This window comes from Heterocephalus glaber, unplaced genomic scaffold, assembly GCF_053883595.1.
Source record: "Heterocephalus glaber isolate CG9 unplaced genomic scaffold, H.glaber_assembly_v1.0 deba00001569, whole genome shotgun sequence".
NCBI lineage: Eukaryota > Metazoa > Chordata > Mammalia > Rodentia > Bathyergidae > Heterocephalus > Heterocephalus glaber.
Window position 1 is genome coordinate 9535934 of NW_028258354.1, and position 19863 is coordinate 9555796.

At 37.2% G+C, this 19863-nt stretch overlaps 1 protein-coding gene across 7 annotated transcripts in view; it reads left to right on the forward strand.

Annotated features, from left to right (window-relative positions):
- Srgap1 (SLIT-ROBO Rho GTPase activating protein 1) overlaps positions 1 to 18674 on the forward strand; it is a 308189-nt gene extending 289515 nt beyond the window's left edge. For 6 of the 7 annotated variants that reach the window (XM_004861126.4, XM_004861127.4, XM_013078301.3 and 3 more), the window contains one exon: positions 13687 to 18674. In XM_004861126.4, coding sequence (XP_004861183.1) covers positions 13687 to 14064 — 378 coding nt within the window. In that variant the 3' untranslated portion in view covers positions 14065 to 18674. Of the gene's footprint in view, positions 1 to 2107; positions 2457 to 13686 lie in introns of those variants that run through there. The other variant, XM_087192365.1, reaches the window with a different exon arrangement.
- The last annotated feature ends 1189 nt before the right edge of the window (positions 18675 to 19863 follow it).

Consider the following 19863-nt stretch of genomic DNA (forward strand, 5'->3'; position numbering starts at 1 on the left):
AGTAATCTAAAGCATCTTCCACCTATCACTCAAGCTTAAAAATTAACAAAATAAAAAAAAATACCAAAATAGATTTTTTTAAAAAGAGAGAGTAAACGAGAACTGAATGAAACAAATCTGAGCAAGTTCCACAGACGGATTACTCTTAATAAAAAGCATCTAAGGAAACCTGCCTTGATACAACAAATTCTAAGCTGTTTTTTACAAGTAGATTGTATGAGGAGTTTAATGTGTTTTTGAAAAATTAAATGAATTTTAAGTGTACAATAGTTTCTCAGCAAGAATCAAAAGGGCTTTTGACCTTTATGGTTTTTTCTATTAAAGTGCTATGTAAGGCCCTTTGAGACAAATTTAGAAGCAGTGATATTTGATTGTAGCAGAATTTAATGATTTGGGAAACCCATAACATCGTTGTATGTAATAAATAAGTGAAACATCACCTGGGTTGGGGAGATATTTAGGAACTTGGGAGTGGGAAAGCATAATAAGTTTTGTTTAATGCTTTTGTTTCTAGAACAAAAAAATTGCTTTATTATAAATCATAAAATTAAAACTCAATAGCTAAACCAAGCTCTACACATACTCTCTGGGGTAAATACTTGTAAATAACAAACCCATATGTTTAGCAGCAAATGAAAATCACATATGAAAATAATCACTTGAAAAGTGATGTCACAAAATGGCTCCCAGCTTTGTCCTGTTTTTATCTTTTCATCTCTAGTTTTCAGATTTTCCCATAAAAGCAAGTGAACATGTCATCATGGTGTGCATACAAAAACATGCAAATTCTTTTATTAAACAAATCAGTTGAATCCCTAGTGGAGATGTTTTTAAAAGACACATTATCCATATGTGATCATCATGTTCTAATTTACTCATTATTAGAGACTAAGTTAATATCATTTCTGGCTCATTTATTTAACAAACTTTTTATCACTTACTGTATACCAGGTCCTGTGATAGGTTTTATTGATGAAAAGTTAAAAAGTAGCTGCTTTCCAGCCATCAACAGACAATTAGATAAAGAAAATATACTATCTATATATAATGGAATACTACTAGAGTATAAAGAATGACACATTTGAGACATTTGTAGGAAAATGGATGCACCTGGAAAATATAATGTTGAGTGAAATAAACCAGACACACAAGCTTAAATATTATATGGTATCTCTCATTTGAGTGAGGCAAAGTACAAACAAAGAAAATGATAAAGGAGTGATAGAAGGGGCAAGTGGACAGATCTCTTGCAATAGGGAAGTGGTCCAAGGGAACAATGGCAAGGTGTGAGAAGAAGAAGGGGAAATGAGAGGAATAAAGATGTGCCATGTACAAGATCCTAATAACTCAAATCAATGTAAATGCTATAAGCCATAACATGAGCAAAGACAAATAATATCAACAAGTACAAAAAAGAAGATAGAGGAACCCAAGGAGGAGGGGGGAAGGGAATGCAGGAGGAAGAGGATAAAAAGCAAACAAGCTGTAAAATGTACATGTAACCAGCCACTCCCGGGGATGATTATAAATTGCATGAATTGCAACCACTTATTAATAAAATTTTTTTTAAAAGATAAATTGCTTCCTCAAAGTGCTTGCAATACAGTGGGAGAGAAGGATATGGAAATCAATGACTGTTGTGTAGTGGTATAAGGATTATGCTCCAGGAAGTGGAAGAAATCCTAGGAATGTAGAGAAGAGACATTAATCATCCAAGGGCAGGTTTTCTACCCCACCTCATATCACATTCTGCTCTTTTTTATTGTGATTTTAAAAAAATCATTTCAAAATTTGCCATCTTAACCATATTGAAGTATATAGTTCAATAACAGTATAGATCAGCCAGGCATGGTGGCACATGCTGTAATCCCAGCACTTGGGAGGCTGAAGCAGGAGGATAGCCGTGAGTTCAAGGCCAGCTTGGGCTACATAGTGAGTTCAAGGCCAGCCTCAACTACATAGCCAGACTCTGTTTCAAAAACAAAAAATACAGTATAGTTCAGTAAAGTATCTTCACATTCTTGTGAAATACCTCTTGAGAACTTTTTTATCTTGTAAAACTGAACTTCCTACCCATTAAACAATTCTCCATTTTTCCTTCCCCCAGCCCCTGGCAGTTACCATCCTACTCTCTATTTCTATGAATTTGACTACTTCAAATCCTGCATATAAATGGAATTACACAATATTTGTATTTTTTGTCACTGGCTTATTTCATTTAATATAATGTCTTTAAGGTACACCCATGTTATAGCGTTTGACAAGATTTCCTTCCTCTTAAAGGCTAAATGTTATTCCATTGTATATATGTACCATAGTTTGCATATCACTGATGATGCACACTTCACCCTTTTGTAACAAATATTTTGTAATTTCCCCTTTCTGATCTGAAATAAATTGACTGATGGTATATATAATTTGAAAAATAGATAAAGCACTAAATATCACAAAAAATAAATGAAAATAAACATTTAAACAATTAAATGTATTTCAGTTAATTCTTAATTCTTTTTTATGAGGTACCGTGTGATAATTTGATACCTGTATGCAATATATACTCATCAAATCAGTATAATTAGCATTTCCATGTCGTTATGAGTTTGGATTCTTCAAACTCTTCTCATTCTTTATAAAATATATAATAACTTGCTGTGAACTATAGTCACCTTACTGTGCTGTGGAATACTAAAATTTATTCCTACATATATTAATTATTGAGTACACTAGAAGACAAGTAGTACACTCCCACCTACACATAGACTTTCTATAAATGCAACAATTAAAAATATACATTGAGCTGGGCATGGTAGCACATGGCTATACTTCTGGCACTCAGAGAGACTGAAGTAAGAGGACTACACGTTAGTGACTTAGCAAGACCCTATCTTAAAATAAGAAATTAAAAAGAATTTGAGCTGGAAATGCAGCTCAATCCAAAAGCCCAGGGCTCAGTCCCCAGTACCATAAAAGACAAATAAAAATATGCATTGATTTCAGAGTGTTGAGTTGATTTAGTTAATTTATATTCCATAAAAGATGTTCCCGTTAATGATTTTTTTTTCCAAAAGGATGTACAACTCTTGGTCATACAGTTCAAATCAAAAAAATAATATATATGGCAGCTTTACCCCTGAAAAATTAATATTATGAAAAACTTGGGTTGGGGATTTAGCTCAGTGGTTCCACTGCCTGCCCCACAAGCACAAGGACCCAAGTTTGATTTCCAGTACAAAAAAAAGAGAAAAACTTTTGTGTTTTTATATTGTAAATAAATAACAATCAGAGAGCCATTCTCCAAAGAATAATATTTATTTGGGAATAGAGGAGTGTTGCAATGGGAATGTGTGTGCTGTAGTAAACTACAGACATATTCAAAGAGGTTGAGGCAAGAGGACATTTTTAAAGGTGTAATGAACTAGATTATATTATTTTGAAGTAGTTATCCTTGGCTACAAGGACTAACAACAGAGGTGGCAGCAGTCCAAGGTTGAATTGGCAGTTGCTGGACAGATGTCCTTGCAAAAATACTTTGTTGTGTAAGATTGTAGTGGCCTTTGTGCATGGTTGTGGTTCTTGCAGTCTTTTGTGAACAGTTCTTGTTATTGGGCACACATGAACAATGGGAAGGCACACATGGGAAGCTTCATAACCTTATAAAGCCATATATATATATATATACACACACATATATATATATATACAGAGAGAGAGAGAGAGAGAGCCTTTATAGCCTTATAAGGCACCACAATAAAGAAGAATGAAACAACTGCAATCCATTTGGCATGCAATAGAGAGTAGGAGGGAAGTGATATGATCCCTGCAGAACATGAAAAGGCAAGACAGCACCAGAGAGAGAAAAGCAGTCCATCCTGCCTCTTCCATACTATCTCCCTTTCTCAGATCAATGCAGAGCCTAGAAAGACTTCTCTTTATAGGGAAAAGGTAAGCTGAAGATTCCTAACAGTCCTCACAGTTTCTCACACTTAGAAGAGTTGCTCAGAGTGTACTGCCACAAAGTAGAAGTTCTTATTTTACACCCTCCAACTTCCATGACTTAAGTTGTTATGGCTTGCATCATTTTGAAGCTACAACCACTACTAGAGTGTATTCAGCTCCATTTTTTAGTCTTTGCTGTCATTCCATTATGTTCATGAGTGGCAACCTTGTTTGCTCATAGCTTAAGCCCAGCAGAAAGGCCAAGATCCTAGCATTTAAACCCACACTCTGCTTCAACCGCCAGGAACAAGTGGACTTGTATAGAGGGGAAGCTAACACATAGCTGATGGAACATGTCCATCTACATTTGGACTAATAGCCAAGCAGGCAACATCCCTGCCCTCCTCTACATGATAAGCCTACTGTACAACCAGCCTGCCTGCAATACCCACAAATAACCCACCATGGCTCAACAGACATCGAGGCACAGGCCTTCCTCCTTGAATTCATCGCACAGTTGGCCAGCCAGCAGGGCCTGAACATCCCAGAGCCCAGCCCAACAACCAACTAGATGGCAGTTTGCCCACTAAAAAACATGTCATGCAGCTATCAGCCCAAAGTACTTGCTTGCACCGTCCTGGCCAAACAATGAGCCAGGTGATGGCCCCTACCCCCAGCAAAACTGTATAATGTCTCTGCACTAACAAACACCTCCAATCTAGGCCAATGATGTAACCACAGACATCTTTGACAAGGATTATAACTGAAGAAACTGCACAGGAATCATACTATTGTGTCTATCCAGAATCAAAGTTAATACACTATTCCAACCAAAACCCTAGCACTGTGCATAAGAAAAAAGTCTTATCTGAAAACAGTCTATAAAATTGGAAAATGTGACTGTTGCACTAGATGTACAGATATTAACATAGGAATAAAGAAAAGGAACACATAAAACCAAGAAAAAAGGTTCCTGAGAACGAAAAGGAACACAGTAGTTCTCCAGTAGCAAGGTCTAATAAAAGAAATTTACGAAATGCCTGAAAACAAATTCAAAAAAATAATATTAGAGGAGCAGAGCCCCACCCAACACCAAGGAGGTGAGCCTTTCGGCCTGCCATACCGCCTCCCGAAGCGGAGAGGAGCAGAGGCCCCCAGCACCAAGGATGTGAGCATTTCGGCCCACCATACCACTGCCCCCAGCACTGAAGAGCAGAGCCCCCCCAGCACAGAGGAGGTGAGCCACAAGGGCCCCAGCCGCAGCCTCCCCTCCCTCCCCTATTGAAATGAGAAGAAACATAAACAACTGTCAAAACCAGACTTCCAAATCACCTAAAGCAACCCCAAAGGGAAACGAGATGGAACACTCTGATACTCAACCACCTGGACTCCCTGAACTGGCAACAAAAGAGCATCTGGAAAAAATGAAATCAGAAATAATTTCTCTGATAACAGCAGAGATTGTATTCATAGTGCAAGACATATTAATAAATCTAGAGAGAACACAGATAAAAATATGCAGGATCTGAGGAACATGATGGAATCCCAACATAGGAAATAAATGGAATGCATAACACAGATGCAAACAGATTTCCAGATTAAAAACTCCATTGAAAGTTTATGAACCAGCATGAGCCAATGTGAGGACAGAATTTCAGATATAAAAGATAAGATTGCAATTAGTGACCAGAAAAACAAAAATTTCTTTAAAATACTAAGGGACCATGAGAAATCAATCCAGCATCTGATAGATGATGCAAAGAAAAATAACGTAAGACTGACTGGAGTCAATGAAGAAACAGGAGAGAGTGCAGATGACATAAAATAACTGTTCACATGGGCCAGGGATTTAGCTCAGTGGTTTCACCACCTGCTGCAGAAGCGCAAGGACCCGAGTTTGATCCCTAGTACCAAAAAAAAAAAAAAAACTGTTCGCAGAAGTGATGGCAGAAAAATTCCCAAGCAAGGGAAAAGAACTTGACATACAAATAAGTGAGGCATATAGGACTCCAACTAGCCTTGATCAAGAAAAATCTACACATAGCCATATAATAGTTAAGATTCCAGAAACTCAACAGAAGAACAAAATTCTACAAGCAGTAAGAGAAAAGAAACAAATCACATACAAAGGAAAGCCCATCAGAAACACAACAGACTTCTCCATGCAAACCCTCAAGGCAAGAAGACCATGGTGGAGTGACGTATTTCAAACCCTAAAGGAAAACAGCCTCCAATCCAGATTGATGTACGCTGCAAAATTGTCTTTCAAAATTGACGGACAAATAAGATTCTTCCATGACAAAGGGCACCTTAGGAACTTCATGAATACCAAACCAGCACTCCAAAAAATTTTAGACAATATCCTAGGAACAGACAATGAGGATCACAACCCCAGGAAGCCAAGCAGAATGAATCTATCGGGCACAAGAAACTGAATGCAAAGGGGGAGAATCCAACAAAAAGAAAAAGTCATGACAATGATAGGTCAAGACATATTAGTTATAACCATCAATGTTAATGGTCTCAATTCACCAATCAAAAGAAATAGACTGGCAGAATGTGTCAAGAAGCAAGATCCAACAATATGCTGCATACAAGAAACACTTCATTCAAAAATAAACTCATAGACTGAAAGTTAAAGGGTGGAAAACAATACTCCATGTGACAGGAACCCGAAAAAAAGCAGGAGTACCTATCCTCCTTGCAGAGCAAGTGGATTTCAAACCAACACTAATTAAGAGAGACAAAGAAGGACACTACATCCTTGTAAAGGGAAAAATCCAAGAGGAAGAGATGGCAGTCATAAATATATATGCACCAAACACTAGTGCACACAGCTATATAAAATACTAACAGACATGAAAAATCAAATAAACACTAATACAATAGTAATGAGGGAACCTCAGTACCCCACTATCACAAATAGATAGATCAACTAGAAAAAAATAAGCAACAAAATACCAGCACTCAGTCAAATTCTTGAACAAATGAACTTAACATGTTTACAGAGTGTTCCACCCCACAAAATCAGAATACACATTTTTTAACTGCACACATGTCATTCTCCAAAATAGACCATATACTCACTCACAGAACATGTTTAAGGAAGTGCAAAGGAATTGAAGTTATCCCCTGTATATTATCAGACCATTGTACAATGAAATTGGAGATCCATAGCAAAAGAAACCACAAAAATTTCATAAACACATGGAAATTGAACAACATTTCTGAATAACCAAGGGATCACAGGAAATTAAAGAAGAAATCAGACAGTTCCTACAATTAAATGACAGTAACAATACAACATATCAGAATCTATGGGACTCAATGAAAGCATTCTTAACGAGGGAAATTCATAGCAGTGAATACACATATTAGGAAAACAGAGTGAGCTCAATTAAACAACCTGATGCTGAACTTCAAGCTTCTACAAAAGGAAGAACAGGACAAACCCAAAGCTCATACAAGGGAGGAAATTATAAAGATTAGAGGAGAAATCAATACAATGGAGACTAAGAGAACAATACAAAAAACTCAATGAAGCCAAGAGTTGGTTGTTTGAAAGAATAAAAAAAATTGACAAACCCTTAGCCTACCTTATCAGAAAAAGGAAAGAAAAGGCCCAAATCCATGCAATTAGGAATGAAAAGGGTGAAATTACAATGGACCTAACAGAAATCCAGAGGATCATCAATACCTACTTTGACAACCTATACACCAATAAGATGGAAAACTCAGAAAAAATGGATAGATTCCTAGATGCTTATGAATTACCGAAGTTGAATGAAGAAGACCTAAAAATTCTAAACAACCCAATATCAACCAATGAAATTGAAAATGTAATTAAAAACTTACCAATTAAGAAAACCCCAGGTCCTGATGGCTTCACCAGTGAATTTTATGAGACATTTAGAGAGGAAGTACTGCCACTGCTGTTCAAACTCTTCAGTGAAATTGAAAGGGAAGCAATACTCCCAAATTCATTCCTGGAAGCAAGCATCACCTTGATCCCCAAAGCACAGAAAGACCCAACCGAAAAAGAGAACTATAGGCCAATCTCACTGATGAACATAGATGCAAAAATCCTGAATAAGATACTGGCAAATAGAATGCAGAAGATCATCAAGAAGATCATACACCCTGACCAAGTGAGATTCATCCCAGGGATGCAGGAATGGTTCAACATATGCAAATCAATCAATGTAATACACTATATCAATAGAGCCAAGGACAAAACCCATATGATTATCTCCATAGACCCAGAAAAAGCATTTGACAAAATCCAACATGTATTTATGATAAAAACCCTACAAAAAATTAGAATAGATGGTCTCTACCTCAATCCGATAAAAGCCATCTATGCAAAACCAACAGCCACTATCATACTAAATGGTCAAAGACTGATCCTTAAAAAAAAAAACTGATTCTTCACACTAAAATCAGCAACAAGATAAGGATGTCCACTATCATCACTCCTATTCAATATAGTTTTGGAAACATTAGCCATGGCAATTAGACAAGAGTAAGAAGTAAAAGGAATAAAGATAGGAAATGAAGAAGTCAAATTGTCATTATTTGCAGATGACATGATACTCTATATAGAAGACCCCAAGAATGCCATCAAAAGTTTTCTAGACTTAATAACCAAATTTAGTAAAGTAGCTGGATACAGGGTCAACACACAAAAATCAACAGCTTTCCTCTACATGAACAACAGACTCACTGAGAGAGATGTAGGGCAAACAATTCCTTTCACAATAGCATCCAAGAAAATGAAATACCTAGGAATCAACCTAACAAAAGAAATCAAAGCCCTCTTTTCTGAAAACTATAGCACTCTGAAAAGAGAAATTGAAGATGATATCAGAAAATGGAAAGACATCCCTGGCTCCTGGGTAGGAAGAATCAATGTAGTAAAAATGGCCATACTTCCAAAACTGCTATATAGATTCAATGCAATCCCAATTGAAATCCCAGGAGCATACTCCACGGACCTTGAGAAAACAATCCAAAAATTCATTTGGAACCAAAAGAGACCTAGAATAGCAAAAGCAATTGTAGGTAACAGAGACATGGCAGGGGTATCACAATCCCTAACTTGAAACTATACTGCAAAGCTACTGTGATAAAAAAAACAGCATAGTACTCGCAAGAAAACAGACCTGAGGACGAGTGGAACTGATCAGAAGATGCAGAAACAACTCCAGACATGCTCAGCCACCTCATCTTCAACAAAGGAAACAAACATCCTCACTGGAGGAATGATAGCCTCTTTAATAAGTGGTGCTGGAATAATTGGGTCTCAATTTGCCAAAGATTAAAACTAAACCTGTATCTGTCACCATGCACTAAACTAAAATCAAAATGGATGAAAAAATCTAAATATTAAAACAGAAACCCTGAACCGGCTGGAACAGAGGTTAGGTGGAACTCTTGAAGACATTGGTGTAGGAAAAGATTTTATGAACAAAACCTCAGTTGCCTGTGAACTAGCACAAACAATGAACAAATGGGATCTCTTCCTATTAAAAAGCTTCTGCACAGCAAGAGAAACCACCAACAGTGTGAAGAGACAACCCACAATTTGGGAAAAAATTTTCACCTGCTGTTCCTCAGACAAAAGTCTACTATCTCGAATCTATAAAGAACTTTAAAAAATCAGACCTCCCAAATTAAAAGACCCAGTCAAAAATGGGCATCTGAAATGAATAGACATTTCTCAGACAAAGAAGTCAAAATAGCAAATAAACATATGAAAAAATGTTCAACATCGCTGCTCATTACAGAGATGCCAATGAAAACAATGCTGAGATTCCACCTCACTCCAGAAAGAATGGCTGCTATCATGAAATCAACCAAGAACAAATGCTGGTGGGGCTGTGGGGAAAGAGGAACCCTGCCCCACTGCTGGTGGGAGTGTAGACTGGTGCAAGCACTGTGGAAATCAGTATGGAGATACCTCAAAGAACTAGGATTGGAAGTCCCATATGACCCAGCTATTCCCCTGCTGGGTATCTTCCCCAAAGAATTAAAAGAATCCTACCACAGTGATAGATGTCCACCCATGTTCGTAGCAGCACAGTTTGTAATAGCTAAAACTTGGAAACAGCCCAAATGCCCATCAACTGGAGACTGGATAAAGAAAATATGGTTTTTTAATAAAATGGAGTTCTACTCAGCCATAAAAAAATGAGAAATTGAAGACATTTATAGCTAAATGGATGCACATTGAGGCAATACTCTTAAGTGAAATAAATAGGACACACATGTGTAAATACCAAATATTTTCTCTAATGTGAGAAACTGAAAGTGTAAATAAGGACTAAAAGGTATAATAGAATTCAGTGAACAGAATAAAAAATACAATTGAGAGCTACAACAAGAGATTAAATGGAACAGAGGAAAGAATTTCTGAACTTTAAGTTCTTTGGATTAACCAAGCAGAGTAAAATGAGAAAAATAATAAAAAGTGAAAAAAGCTCATGGGACCTATGGGACATCAGATGAACAAATATTCACATTTTGGAAGCTCCAAGGGGGGAAGAAATGGAGAAAAGTACAGAAAACATATTTACAGAAATAATACCTAAATTTATTTTCCAAGTCTTGAGAGAACTGTGGACATCCATATCCATGAAATTCAGAGAACCCCAATTAGACTCAATCCAAAGAGGTCCTTTCCAAGGCACATTATATAACATTAAGCCATAGATAAAGAAATCTTCATTAGACTAACAGCAGACTTCTCAGCCGACACCTTGCAAGATAGGAGAGAATAAAATGCTGAAAGAAAAAAAAACTTCCATACAAGCTTCAAAACTGAAGGTAAAATAAAACTTTTCCTCAGACAAAGAGAAACAGAAAATTATCACTACTGGAACAGCCTTATAGGAAACATTTAAGGGAGTCCTACATCCAGAAATGCAAAGGAGCCATCTACCATTGTAAAAGCATGTGAAAATATAAAATTCATTGGTAGTATAGATCCACAAATGAGAAAAAAATAAATCAAACTTCATTACTATAGAATACCACCAAACCACAAAGATTAACAATAAGAAAGGAAGAACAAAGGATAAATAAATCAACCAGAAAATAAAATGACAAGTATTTTTCTATTGATAATAACCTTGAATATAAATGGATTTCATTCCCCCAATTAAAAGATATGAACTCACATAATGGAGTTTTTTAAAAGACCTAAATATATACTGCGTACAAGAAACCAACATCACCAGTAAGGATGTACAGACTGAAAGTGAAAAGGTATTCTATGCAAACAAAGACAGTATTAAGCAGGAGAAACTATAGTTATATCAGATAAAAACAGACTTTATGTCAAAAACTATAAAAAGAAATATGGAGGTTATTATATAATGATAAAAGGGTCAGTTAACCAAGAGAATATAACAATCATAAATATATATGCACCTAACAGCAGACCACCCAAATATATAAAGTTAATATTATTAGAGCTAAAGGAAGACATAGTCTCCAATACAATAATATTTTAGGACTTCTAACCCCCATTTCCAAAAATGGATAGATCATCCAATCACAAAAAACATCAGATTTAGGGCCAAGGATTTAGCTCAATGGTTCTGGCGCCTGCCTTACAAGCGCAAGGTCCTGAGTTTGATCCCCAGTATCAAAAAAAAAAAAAAAAAAACCATCAGATTTAAACAATACCAAATAGACCTAATGCGTTTACAGAACATCTCATCCAACAGCTACAGAATACACATTTTTCTTATCAGCACATGGAACATGGATCATGTGTTAGGACAGAAAACAAGTCTCAACAAATGTTTTTGTTTTCATTTAATCATATCTTCTATCTTCTCTGGGCACATAGAGTAAAATTAGAAATCAAGAACAAGAGAAAAGGTAGAAATTATACCCATCCAGAATATTGAAATTAAACAACATGCTCCTGGATGACCAATGGATCAATGAAGAAATTATTAGGGAAATTCAAAAATGTCTTGAAACAAATGAAAATAGAAACGTAACGTACCAAAACCTATGGGATATGGCAAAACTAGTGCTAAGAGAGAAGTTTATAGCAATAAATGTCTACATCCAAAATATTTAAAAATACAACATTTCAAATATTCAAACCTAACAGTGCAACTGAAGAAACTAGAAAAGCAGAACCAAACCAAATGTAAATTTAGAATCAAAGAAATAATAAAGATCATAGCAAGGAAAAAAGTTCACTTTTTGAAAAGATAAAATCAACAAGCTAGACTAAGAAAAAAAGATGACTCAAAATCAAAGACAAAAAGGAGACACTGTAACAGATCCAATGGAAATACAAAGTATCATTAGTGACTTATAAACCACTATTTACCAACAAATTGGAAAAACTAGAACAAATGGATAATTCCTGTATGCATATAACCTACCAAGATTGAACCATGAAGAAATAGAAAATCTGAACAGGCCCATAACGAGTATAACAAGATTGAAGCTGTAATTTAAGTCCCCCATCAAATAAAAGCTAAGAACCAGGTAGCTGTTGGCTTCTGAATTCTACCAAACATTTAAAAAACTAATTGTTTTCAAGTTACTGCAAAACAAAAATTAATGAGGAAGGAATTCTTCCAAATTCACTCCATGTGTACTGATACAAAAAGCAGACAAGAACACAATTTATAAATTACATATCAATAGACCTGATGAACATAGATCCAAAACAGGTGATCCCATAGAAGTATGAAATAAAATAGGGGATTACGAGAGCCTGAGAGTTGTGGAAGTAGTTTGGAGAGAGGACAACAGGTACAGGTATGCAGTTGGATTGAAGGAATAACTTCTAGTTCTATAGCACCAGCAGCTGGCTATGGTTGGTGATGTTATATATTCTGAAATAGCTAATAGAGAATAAATATCCCCAATGAAAAGAAATAAGTGTTTAGGTTTCAATCTGATGATTACAAGTTATACACATGTATTGAAATGTCACATTTCACCACATAAATATATACAATTATAGGTCAATTAAAGTTATTTTAAGTTTGTAAGAATTAAGTTCTAGGTTCTGGTTTATTATAAACAAAATTTTCACCTGTAAACATGCCTGGAAAAGTCATTCAAAAGTAGAGGTAGATGCAGAACAATTCACTGCATGTAGACTGTCCAGGATACTTGCAAGATATCTGGTATGACCGGTATCTGTTCACCAAATACCAATAATAATAATGGCATTTAAAAATAAACATGCACTGTATTATAAAAATGGATACCATATCCATTGAAATCCACTGGACACTGGCATTAGGAGAAGGTTTAAACTGAATTTTTAAGAACTTCTAGCAGTTACCCAAGTAATAGTAAGTGCTCAAAAATTATTTGTTGAATAAATGAAGCCTGATTTTCCCTTCCTATTGCTATTCATTTCTTGAGAAATTGTTGGAGTATATAATTTAAGCCATTCCTTACTATAAAAGTTGAAATAGAATTCTATGTCAGTAAGTTGGTATGCAAGGTCAAGACCATTGGAAGGCTGCCTAATAACTTAGGATGACAAATGTTTGATATAAGGTTCCATGAGCCATTGTATCTTGGTCTCCAGAACATTTAAAGTCAACTTAATTGCATGAGATGGCATGATGTTTATACACTCTACAGACTGTGAAGTTAAAATATTCATAGTCTTTACTGGCCTGTTTTCTTTTAAATTAAGTATGTGGATTTCTGTATATAGTAGTCATTATCAATCTGTTCTTTCTGGTTATTTTTCAATAGGATATTGAAGAGACAATGAACACTGCTTTGAATGAACTCCGAGAACTGGAGAGACAGAGTACAGCAAAGCATGCACCTGATGTGGTGCTGGATACCTTGGAACAAGTGAAGAACTCTCCTACCCCTGCCATTTCCACAGAATCTCTCAGCCCTTTGCACAACGTTGCTCTCAGGAGCTCAGAGCCTCAGATTCGACGTAGCACTAGCTCCTCCAGTGACACAATGAGTACTTTCAAGCCTATGGTGGCTCCCAGAATGGGTGTGCAGCTGAAGCCCCCAGCCCTTAGGCCAAAACCTGCTGTTCTTCCAAAAACAAACCCTACTGTAGGACCTGCCCCACCTTCCCAGGGTCCAGCAGACAAGTCTTGCACGATGTAAATACCAGCTGAGCAAGGTTATAAGGGGAAGTGATTTTTAAAAAGAAAATGGATTAGTGACAAAAGTTAGTGATCCATAACTTTCCTTAGTTTTGTGCTTATAACTGGAGATCTTTTGGCTTTTCTATGTTGTCGAATGTAATATCTAAGACTAGCTAAATTAACATGGGCATTTGTATTTTGTAATTTTTCTAAATAACTGGACATATGTCATTTTAAAAACAATAGAAACACTTAGACTTACTTGAAAATCCAATGCTGCACCACTTATAATGAAGGCAACACTGCTCCCTGCATTGCATTCCACAGTGCTTCAGATTTAGTATAGCCCAGATGAGTCAGATGGCTTGATTGGAAACCAGGAGAATCTGAGTTCCAGGTCTTACTGGAGTATAACCAGTGTTGGAGTGGCCCTTGGGCTAATCAAAAGGTGATCAGGGCATTATTGGTAACTATGAGCACCTCTGATTCCATCCAGAGTGGGAGTCCAACTTCTGCTAAAGACTTGCATTTATCACAGTGGAACCTTCATCCCATGAACTGAATGGACTGAATGATTGCCTCTTCCATAACAGTCATTGTGTGGGTCCATGTTAGAACCCCAGTGGTGCTTGATTTGAACGAAGAAAGAAGAGGGAGACATCATGTCCAAAGCTACTGATGTTACTCCATCCATAACCATAATCAGGCCCTGGAGATTTCCAAGTCCACCCCCTGTGTTTACAAAGGACTAGGATAGTCCAAAGACTTTCTAATTACCCCACCAGCTCCTGCAAAGATCTTTTGTTCTAACTGCCTAGAAAATACTTTCATCTCCCTGAAATCCCAGTTTTCCTCTGTGGGAAGCATACAAGACATGAATCCTTGATCCAGTCAATGTTTTCTGACTAAATTACCATGGTTCCATTAAATATACCATAAAGGTCTGATGATCCTAAATTTGAAATCCCATTTCTCCTCTCCACTTCTCCTTTTGAGCCAATCCAGAACTGGCTATGGTACTTGTGTAAAAGCCATGATGGACCATCATAGAAGGATTACCTCATGGTTCCAGGAGGATTTCCTCTCAGTTTTGTACCTGGGAACCATGACTTTTCTTTTCCTCTATTTTTGTACTTTTTAGCATGTGGTTTCTATATAACTCACATAGTCAATCAAGCTCAATTAGAGAGCCTCTCTGGCTTCCATCCACATAGACAGTTTTTCTTTAGCTCATATTTTACTGTTTTTCTGCTATCTTAAAAAAAGTTTTTAGTTTTGTTTTGGGGGGCTGGATGATGCTGGGCATTCTAAGCACACACTCCACCACTGAGCTATATCCCTAGTCCCCCTAAAATTGTTTTGAATGTGTTTGCTTTTACTAAGGTACAAATAACCACTGTCCTACCAGCAGCAGTTGATAACATCTATAGATGTATAAACTTTTTATCTGTGCTATCACTGAACTTCCAGATGAAGGAATATGGATTCCTCCAAGCAAATTCCTTTGGACCACTGTTGAATCTGTCTATATTTAGTTTCAAACTGGCAGCCACTTACAGCCCTACCTAAGAATTGCACATTATGGACTTTAGTTCATCAGCCCGTTGATAAATGCGTCATGCAGAAAGGGATTAAGATCTGTACTAAAATAAGATCATTACTTGTATCTTTACCTGTTTCCCAACCTAATCACTCTATTGCAGAGAGAGGTTGAATTAATGAATTGTTATCTTCCAAAGTCACACTTGCCTGTGGCCTAATTTCATAAATGAATTGAATAGTGTTCTCCCCCTCACACCTCCCCATGTATTTCCAGTACAGTAAAGTTTTAAACTTCTTAATTTTCAGAACTATTCTTTTTTGGACATTTTCAAAAAGAGGCCCAGCTCAGCATCTGCCCAACCCCTGACCATTCTTTTGAGTTCAGTGGTCATTTCGCCCTTTTAGACATCAGCAGGACTGAACTTTGAATTAGCACTAACCCTTGTAAATAGTCCTCTCCAAATTCTCTAGGAAGATTAAATTTTTCTTATCTCTCAGTTATTTAACATAATAAGAGTTCTTAAAACCATTTTCCTTCTTTGACGGAAAAGTAAGATGTTAACAGGCCAGGGGAAAGGCAGAGGTGTTTTGAATGCTCTTTACAAGCTTTCACTTTCACTCTTCAGATCTTACTCCCGCAAGCTGTTCCTTCAGATATCTCCCTGGTAATCCACCCCATGGTGTCCTCGTTTTTGGTGTTTTCACCTCTTATGGACCACTGATTGCCCTTTCTGGCCCCCAAATCAGGACTCTGTTGCCTTGGACGATGGAGGATGTGGCTGCCATCAACCCTCAGAGGCTGTACCTTCTTTCAGGAAACAGCTGCTAATATGCTCCCCTCCCTTACAGGACTACATTTTTTCTCCCTATACTCCTGCTGTCACCTTCACATTTTCCCTGCTCAACTCCAAGTGAAGGGTATGACCTCTGATTAAGGACTTACTTATCTTTACTTCATTTAGTAAAAGTCTTCAGATTCCAGGGATAAGACCAGCTAGCCACTTCACAAAGATCCAAGATAACATCCATGAAAGTTCATGCAAACCTGCAGCAGCTGAGAAGGTTCACCTGGTATACAGCCTTGAGGGTTTCAGGTGGAGCCCATGGTGGGCAAGCAGAGGAGAGAGAGGGAGAGAGAGAAAAAAAAGGAGTCTTGGAAATGTCACGTTCTCATTTCAAGGATCTTAGCAGTCTTCATGTGCAGTTTAAGGCGAGTGTCATTTCGAAAATGAGTAAATTATGGTTCTACAAATACCATCTGACTCTACCTACACCAGAATACATATTCACAGCTGCTATCATTGTATGTTCATGTCCCATCCATAGAACTCACTGAAATAGATATATCTAGCAGCCTTTTGGCTTGGGTTAGGGATATGGGGAGTGGGTTATTAGGATAGAAAAGAAAGGTACTTAGTTTACATTTTCTGATGAATGTTATGAAAACTATTTCAGTCTGTTGAGTGGACTTTGTAGAGCTCCATGTTCATGTTCAGTGTGAACACCATTGTTCAACAGTTTTTTCTGTCTTCACACAAGGTAATCTGACTGGTGCCCCTTGACCCATCCATAGAATAAGCTACAGCAGGGTCCCACTTAATCTACCATCAGGTAATATCAATGGCTATAAAGCTCCAGGGATCAAATTAATATCCTTTAATAGTTTTCTGTCATTGTATTTTTGCCATTCCAAAAATGTGTTTAAAATTTATTTAAAATGAAAAAAAGGGGATGAGTTAGTAATGGTATCCTTAGCATTTAGAAATAACTTCTCTGAAGTTGATGAAGAAACTATAATCTGATAATTACACCTCTGAAATTCAAAAACCATCTATGTGTAGGGGGTTAGAAAACTTCAGGTTTGGGTCATGACTCATTTATACCTGACCACAGCAGTTAGAGGCTATGAATGCAGGAAGTGCATGTGGGACTCAGTCGTGCTTTCAATTATCCACTGCAGATGCCCTGAGACACAGGGCAGCTGAGAACCGAAGGCTCTAACCATGTACAGAGCCCTTCTATTCCAGATCGTCCCCGGAGCTGAGAACTCAGCGTCCAGCTGGGCTGGAGCACCAGGCTTTCTTCAGGGTGACTTGGAAACAGAGGGGTAAATTAGCTGGAATGTAAGCTTTCACTTACCCTAGTATACCTTCTTTAAAAAACAAATAGTCTACATGGTATAATCGAGATGGATATCTGTATCTTTAAATTACGTAGGGAATTTTGTATGTTTAAATAATTGTACTGGGTTCCATAATGCTTACCTTAGAAACTGTTTAGTAAAAGAAAAATATATAAACTGTGCATTTGTGAATGCCCCCGTTAGAGCATTCATGCAAGTTCAATGTGTAGTGTGATGGTTATTATAGATATTTAAAGTATAGTAAGTGGCTGTGTAACAGGAAAGATTATTTTACCTGCGTACTTAAGGTAACTCCTGCCCATGTAATTAAATCAGTATTGTCCTTTCCTGTCAGTTTGACCATTTGCAGTACTGGTAGCTTCCTGCTTGTGACTGTTACCTAATTGTGTCAATGTACATCTGTAGTATGTACATGTGAAAGTGCCTTTCTATTTAGAGGAGTCTAGCCTTGCTCTTGTACTGTTACCCCATTCTATGCCCACCCTCCTCTTCCTTGGTGCCCACCTGAGTGCTCCGAAATTTTCTTCACTTTCTCTCTGCATCTTTTCTATCCCCACTTTCTGTGCCTCAGTGCTCCATCCAGTCTGTCTTGCATCCCTGTCGATCATCAGACTCTCGTTGTCCTCGTAGACGTGGTTGTGCCTTTCTCACCCAGCAGTGACTGAGTCCTCCCATCCCCGCCCCGCTCACATACTGCACCTGCCATCAGTTTTACCCACGCTCTGCTCTGCCTCTTCCCATTACATCCCCTCCCTTCTGAGGTGAAAATAACAGGGGCTGCTTTTCCAGTTCTGGAAAAAAAAACATGTTTTGTTATTCTGTTGTGACAATGCACTTTTCTGTATAGTACTGTACATTTTGGCATGTACCGTTACAGGCTTCCGTATACAGTCGGGTTTGTTCTTCATGGTGTATCTTTGTAATAAATAAGATAGTTCTGGCCACCTTTGTCTACTTATGATGTGTTGTGGTTCTCTGTGGTGGCTTTATTCTTTTCTTTTTTTTCTCATCAGTATTTTCCCCCAGGGGGCTGGGTTGAATTAAATAATGAGAATTTAAACTTTTTTCTAAATGTTATTTATCTCACGTTCATTTTTGTTCGTGCATCTGAAAATGAAGTGTGCACAGACTTTGTCTGAGAAGCTGTAGTTTTTCTGAGTCATGATTTGGACAGTCCTGTGTAGCAAAGTAAAGGTGCTGAAAGAGAATAGTCTTCCTAAACACATCAGGTTGAAATCTTTCCTTTGAGAAGGACTCGTTGGCATAATAAAATTTTAATATGATCCTTTCTTTTATTTGAATAAATTGAAATATAACCCTTAGATACTGACTGTTTAGATATTAATATTTTTTCTTCAAACATAAGTGAACTTTTGAGGTCAAGCAATACATAATAGTTTTACAAAACTGCATCGATCATGTGGCAGATTGAATATTGTTAAGAGATATGAAGTTTAGCCAGGCCTGGTGGTGCACATCTGTAATTTCAGCTCTCAGGAGGCTAAGACAGGAGGATCGCCACAAGTTCCAGGCCAGCCTGGGCTATACACTGAGTTCAAGGCCAGCCTGAACTACATAGCAAGACCTTGTCTCAAAATAATAATAATATAAATAAATAGAAAAAGTGAAGTCTAAAAGATGGCATATAAATCAGAATTAACTTTTGGATGACACAAAGGGGAGAACCTTCACTCAGAGGGTGGAGAGAAGTGTCAGCCTGATGCTGTATTTGCTGGGTGATCCCCAAGGAAAGGGAGGGGTTCTGGAAGAGGAACTAGCTGTCCAGGACTAACATAGCAAAAAATATATATATATTTTGATTGAAGTATAAAATATATAGAGAAAAGTACACAAATCATTAGTGTAATACTTTTCACAAAGTAATACACCAGGCTCAGTGGTACACTGCAAGCTTAGCCTGCACAAGCCCAAAGATCAGTGCCCAGCACCCTCCCAAAAGAAACCACTAATGTATATTTCACCTAGATCAAAAAATAGCACATTATCAGATCCCAAAACTGCTGTGTTCTTTCCTCTCCAAAGTCAGTCAGTATCCTGAGGAATCACACCAGGATTGTTTTGTTGTTGTTGTTATTGTTTTGTTTTATTTTTGCCTGTCATTTGCTCATTTTT